The sequence below is a fragment of the Ricinus communis genome, chromosome 5, assembly GCF_019578655.1.
Source record: "Ricinus communis isolate WT05 ecotype wild-type chromosome 5, ASM1957865v1, whole genome shotgun sequence".
Classification (NCBI taxonomy): Eukaryota; Viridiplantae; Streptophyta; class Magnoliopsida; order Malpighiales; family Euphorbiaceae; genus Ricinus; species Ricinus communis.
In genome coordinates, this window is record NC_063260.1 from 20,631,436 (window position 1) to 20,638,111 (window position 6,676).

The 6,676-nt window shown below is 25.6% G+C and overlaps 1 protein-coding gene across 1 annotated transcript; it reads right to left on the bottom strand.

Annotated features, from left to right (window-relative positions):
- Positions 1 to 4,372: 4,372 nt before the first annotated feature.
- LOC8264089 (protein TIFY 5A) lies at positions 4,373 to 6,438 on the bottom strand. The gene is made up of 3 exons (XM_015719485.3): positions 6,203 to 6,438; positions 6,011 to 6,089; positions 4,373 to 4,740 (listed from the first exon to the last, which is right to left on the bottom strand). The coding sequence occupies exons 1-3, from the start codon at positions 6,280 to 6,282 to the stop codon at positions 4,528 to 4,530; spliced, it is 372 nt and encodes a 123-aa protein (XP_015574971.2). The 5' UTR covers positions 6,283 to 6,438; the 3' UTR covers positions 4,373 to 4,527.
- Between the last annotated feature and the right edge of the window lie 238 nt (positions 6,439 to 6,676).

Below are 6,676 nucleotides of genomic sequence, written 5' to 3' on the forward strand. Positions count from 1 at the left end.
TAAGAAGCAGGACGTCATTTCTCGATCCTCAACGGAGGCTGAATATCGCGCTATGGCTTCCACTACTTGTGAAATAGTTTGGTTGCGATGGTTGCTTGTTGATATGGGTGTCTTTCTGCGGCAACCGACTCCTTTACATTGTGATAATAAGAGTGCTATTCAGATTGCTCATAATTCGGTTTTTCACGAACGGATCAAACATATCGAAATCGATTGTCATATTACCTGTCATCACCTTTAGAATGGCACTTTGACATTGCCTTTTGTTTCTTTTTCCTTACAGCTTGCGGACTTGTTTACAAAATGTTTAATCGCCTACTTGCTTGTCATTCGACAAACTCTCGATGCTTGTTGCCATTGCTTCGTGAGTTTGAGGGGGGATGTTAAATAATGTAATTCTTTGTATATTGTAAAGGTAGTTTAGTCTTTTCTATATTCTTAGTGTAGGAGTATATATAGCTCTTTTTTGTATTAGGGTTAAATACTTTTCTTTTGATGTTTTCCTTTTTCTTCTAATCAATGAAACACTATATACCTTCCTTCAATCTTAACGTAGCGAAGAAGCAGGAGAAAGAAAAATGCGGACTTCAATTACAAAACAGTGGATAAAATGATATCTTAATATTTGTTCCAATAATTTAAATTACTGAGGGTTGAGAGTCAACTATTTACAAACTAAGAACATCTCTATTAGTCCTATTTAAAAATATAATTTTTATAATAAAAATATTTAAATATAAAAATAAAATATTTTATTTAAAAAATAATGCACTCTCTATATTTTATTCTTTATTTTATTTTTATTTTTATAAGAATTAATAATTTTAATTTTTTTTATTTTTAAAATTTTTATCAATAAAAAACTAAAATTATATACATTAATTAATTAAGTTTATATAAATTTATAGTACATTTATTAAATATAAATTAAAAAGTAAAATTTGTATCTACATATATAAAGAGCCAAATAAATATTTTACTTTATATTTAAGGAATAAAGGGTTGATTGAAATGTTATTTTATAATAATTTTTTAAAATAAAAATTTGATATATTATCTGTAGATAAAATTAATTATATATTAATATATAATAATTAATTATAATATTTATATTGATTAAATTTTTTTATCATGAATAATTAAAGATAATATATTATTCATCTAATATAAATATTAAACCTTAATAGATTATTTCACAAATCAACACATAACTAATTTCATTAACAAAATGACCTGAAAAACTAAATTTACCTAAAAGATTATTCTACAAATAATAAAGAAAACGCTAAAACCAGGGAAAGACAAGAAATTGGTTTTTCATGTTTGAAAGGGAAACCATAGTATGTCTCACAGTGGGAAGTTTCCCACCATCCAAACATAAATAATGCATTATCTCTGTGGACCTCCCGAGATGCAGAATTATTATTCTATTATTTTAATGGTCCCATCAAATCAAAATTAATCTCATTTATCTGATTGTCACAGCTGTTAGAATCATGACTCGCCCTTATTTTACACGACAACGAAGCCATAACAACCCAATTCTGTTTTTTTTTTTCTTTTTCCGATTAATAAAAATCTAAACTAAACATTAAAAAATTATAATACTCTTTCACTAATTCTTATAGTTTAATTGTGTTTTCATAAAATTTCTAGATTATTTTTGTAAGTTTTTTACTATTTAATTTAAAATGAAGGAGTGAGATCTTTTTATTTAATATACAAATATCTAATTTTTATAAATTAATCTATTTCAAATTAAAAATTTAATATCATTAAACAAACTTATCATGTTTTAATATTAGAAGGATTTATTTTAAAATTTTTTATATAAAATTTAAAACTTTAAAAATAATTACCTTGGTTATGGAGTAATAAGAATCATAAAATTTAAAATTCTAAATATTAAAAACGATAAAACTTATTAAAGTTTATAATTTCTATATGTACTAAAAAATGGGCCCTTAAACACCTTATAAAAAAAAATTACTATTATTAATCAAGCGGTTTGTCATGAAAATATTTATTTAATAAATTTAATTAGATATATTTTTAGTATATTTTTAATATATATCAAACTCTTTATTTTAAAGAATTATATTCTAAAAATAAAATAAAAAATAAATTTAATTTTTTATATAGAAAGCTAAATTTCACTTTTTATTTTATCTTTAATAACTATATTTAAAAAATTTATATATTTAATTTAACTAATATTTATAATTCTTATATTTATTAATAAAAATTAATAAAAATTAAAATTAATAATACTTATAAAAATAAAGTAATATATATATATATATATATATATATATATATATATATAATTTTTTAATTATAAAAATTATACTTTTTAAATAAAAATAACTATTGCAAACGCTTTCTGTACTGGTGAGCAGGAATAACGTGTACCGAGTTTGCTAGATATCAATTGGGCTGCAGTCAGAGTCAAAATACAGTTAAACAATTGCAGTCTTTGATTTTAGATCCTATATTATATACAACGATGACCTTGAATTTCCTAACTCACAAAAAAAAATAAAAATTAAAAGCATTTCTCACAATTTTTACTTTATTTTTATTATATTAAATTATTTTATTCGTTTTAAAATGTTATTCATTCTTAATTATTAGTTTAATACTTTTCAGGTTTTAAAATAAGCATTAATTTTACAGGAATCTTTTATTTTAGGTTTAAGTAACATCTTAAGAAATTAATCAACAGTTACTTTTTAAATTTTATCTTTGTTTTTAAACTATTATATGAATGATTTTAGCTTTTCTTTTAATTAAAGGGTTAAATTGGGGTAAGAAAAATTATGAAAAGCTCCAACTAATTATTACTTGGTTAAGTTAGGTTTAGATTTTAGAAGTTTGGCATTATTTTATAAAAAAGCTTAATCGTCTCTTTTATTTTTTATTTTTTATTCTTTATTAAAATCTCATTTTGGCGGTGATTTTTTTTTCTATTAATTAGTTTTATAAATAAATATAAATATTTTTTTTAAGAGTTTATAGTCCTCTATTATAGAAGTTGAGTTCTTCTATGATAGAAATTTTATGGTTTTCTATTATAGGACTGTTGAGTTCTCCATCTATAAGAGTAGTGAAGAGAAAAAATAGATCAAGCTTAATATTCAAACAATCAGACTCGTTAAAAAAATATTTATAAAATCGATATATGGTTTAGTGCTACCGAATGAAGCATTTTTTCACAGAATTACAATCAACTGCTTTATCAACACCATAGATGATTCTTAAAAATAAATTTCTTTACATATATTCTTGATGTTTAGTGTTTACTTTTATTTTTTATATCAATATGTATTTGTTAATTCTCATTAATGGAATATCTATATTTAAAAAAAGAAATTTAAATTTAATCTTTCTATAAATTTTGGCTTAGTCTTTTTACAAAACCGAAATAGTTTTCCTTTTGCTTGGTTTTACGTCAAGAAATTCCAAATAACCAATTATTTTGAAATAATAAATTATTTATTAAAATATATTCTCATTTTCATTATAAAATTTAATTTTAAAGTGATTTTAAATTTACTTTGATTTATCATTTTTATTGCTTACCTTCTTATTCAAATCGCATCATATTTATATATAATTTAATTAATTTAGATTGATTTTAAATTCATTTGGTTCAATTTTAGAGAGATTTTAATTTCTTCAGTTAAGTTGAGTCGATTTGATTCTGACTTATCTGACTGAATGCTTTATATCAAGTTAGTTTTATTATAATTGAGGTTGTTTCATAGATTCTTCAATTGTTATGCAATTACTATAAACAGACTTATTTTGCAATAGAGAGAGTAACTATATAAAAGGACTTTTTACTGTTTAATTCTTTTCTGTCTCCTTGCTTTGAAATTGAAAATTTTATTGATTAATTTCTTTAAGTATCAATATAATAGTATTTTTTTATTCAAAAATCAATTAATAAAAATGGTTAATAAAGTATTTAGTGAGATATGACTGGCCTACTAAAATAAGAAGTTTAACAATAGTATTTTAGAAAGAAAATAAAAATTAAAGGCATCAACTAAAAAAAACCTAAGTTTCTTAATTCATACGTTTAAGATGAAAGCGAACTATAAATTTAAGATGAAAGAAGTAAATAATTTAACTTCTTATTTTGATTTGTCTTGAAAATATGTTTTACTTTAAATAAAAACTAATTCTATAATAAAACGTATCTTTAATATATACATATATAAATATAACATAAAAATATTACTTAATCCAATGAAAAAAAAAATTAACTCTTTTATTCAAAGTTTATAACAACGAATTGATGTCATAGCAGACTCTTTCAAGCACTCTTTTGCTGATATAAAAATTAGGAGAACATAACATAAAACAATAAAGAAATGTAAAATATATAATTATAAAGAAAAGCTGGCCACTAAGACACAATGGCATATGATTAATTTACAAAATATCCTTTTAATTAGAACGGTACACATTATAGGCTTCAAACCTACGTACAATATTAATTTTCCGTTCTCAACAATACTATTAATAATTGTAAGGAGAAGTTGCCTGAGCCCTATGCTTCCTCTTCTGGAGGAAACGTTGGATTGATCTCTTCATGGATAGACCGGTGCTAGGGCTACACAGCGGAGATGGCAATGGCGAAACAAATTCTGACCGGCCGGTCGGCGTTCCGAGTAATGAAGTCGTCATTTTATCTTCCATCTCTCGACTTGCGAGCGACAGTATGGCTCTAGCCTGTGAAATGCACAAATTTTTAGTATCATTTAAATAATGATAATTAATCTTCTAGCCGTTCTGTTTGAAAGTGAGACGTTTTTTTTAATATATTTATTTTAACAATTTATTAGCTAGGAAACTTCATTATTTGAGCGCTCTTAACAATCCCCACCTATTTATTTTAATTTTTTTCAAAAGACGAGTCAGATTAAAATAAAATCGTAGGCTACTTTGATTATAAGAAAAGAAGGCATGAAAACCTCACGTGGCAAAAGTTCGGTCAAAGAAAGCGTGTTACACTCAACACGTAGAAGGTTCCTCAAAGTCTCCTGTCATTGATCGACACACCAATAATCCGTTGCTATATTATTTGAACCCTTTTTTTATTAGAAAAGAAAAAGGAAATTCTTCTTTTTCTGCCCTATTAGGAGAACCTAATTTCTAATTAGGACGGATGGCACCGTCATGGACAAGTCTTTCCACTTTAAAACATTAAACTCGTGTTCAGATAAACTAAAATTGGGGCCAATTATTAATCCAAAGTCGCCTGACACTTAATAAAATTTATGTCTACACGCTTTTGTTTGGAAATTGAACTTTTAATTTCAATACATTTTACTATTTCTTCTATTAAAATAACATATATTTTTATTATTTTAATTTATATTTTGAGCTTTTGATTTACATTATCCATGTCTAGACAAATAATTTTTTGTTATCTTTTATTTAAAAAAGAAAAGAATTCTTAGTAATATGCTCTTACAATTATTGTCATTTTATTAGGTGAACATTTCATTTCTTGCTTCTAGAAATTCTATCCTAGAGGAGTCCATGATGGACCTTACTCTAGTCCATGAGTCCATGATCTGACAAAGAGAAAAAGGTTATATTGTTATTAATAAATAATAAATATTTTTTAAATAGACATAAAACTCAAGATTTGAACTCTTAGAAAACTGTGGTTACCTTGTAAATACTAACTACTTGAAAAGAAATTGTTTCCTACTTAAATTGTTGATCTCAATGATCTCCACAAGCACTATCTTTTAATCTGAAATATTTAAGGCAAATACTCTTACAATCATAAGGCTTTGTTTGGTAAATCTGCTATTTCCAATTTTCTTTTTGTTGTTCGTGTTCATGGCAATAGAAAGTAAATACTATTCACATTTTTCAGACAAAAGCCTAAAACTCTCTGAACGCAATAACAATCAAATTTATAAGAAAAGAAAAAAGGATTATGCATAAAAATTGCTTTTTCATGAAGAAGATAAAAATGGAAACATACTTGGACCTCTGTAACATAACAGACGCAAACCCTCCCATTGTAGAAAATAGTTAGCTGCTGTCTCTCCTGTGGGCTTTCACTTAATATGACCGAAAGAAAGAAAGAAGAAACCTGAATGTCAGAAAGTTTGCAAAATACAATTTTCTAAAACGGCAGTTCTATATTGTATCTAACAAGAGAAAAGAAACTGACATTGCCTGCTGCTCCCGGTGGTTGTGGCCCGAATCGGAGAAAGGAACAGGGCGGAGTTCAAGACTGCAGTTCCTTCTCATCCTGAAGGACTGTATATAAAATCAAATAATAGAATATTGTGTTTGCCAACTTTGAGATTGACGTACAAGAACTAAAGAAAGCAAATTGAAGAGGAAAAAGAAAAAGAGACAGAGAGAGCAAACACGAATGAAGCGTTATATGAGAAATGGAAAACAGACGTTTATAGAAATACAAAAATAGGCATAAGGAGCCAAATTTGTGGGCAAAAGTACTGAGAGTGGGCATAAGAGGTATCTTTTTGTCGACAACTATAAAAGGTTGACACGTAATGCACATAAAACCATAACACCATTTATCGGAACTTTCTTTTCTTCGCTTTTCCTTTTCTTTTCTTTCTTTCTCGGTTGCATTTTTCACCATCTATATGCCACGTTACAAATGTGCACTATAACC

Bases quoted from the DNA above. Each gene is read 5' to 3' on its own strand.
- LOC8264089 (XM_015719485.3), bottom strand. From the start codon at position 6,282: ATGAGAAGGAACTGCAGTCTTGAACTCCGCCCTGTTCCTTTCTCCGAT. The intron at 6,090-6,202 runs GTCAGTTTCTTT...GGTCATATTAAG, and splicing joins CACCGGGAGCAGCAGGCAAT to TGAAAGCCCACAGGAGAGAC. The intron at 4,741-6,010 runs GTATGTTTCCAT...TGCATTTCACAG, and splicing joins GTTATGTTACAGAGGTCCAA to GCTAGAGCCATACTGTCGCT.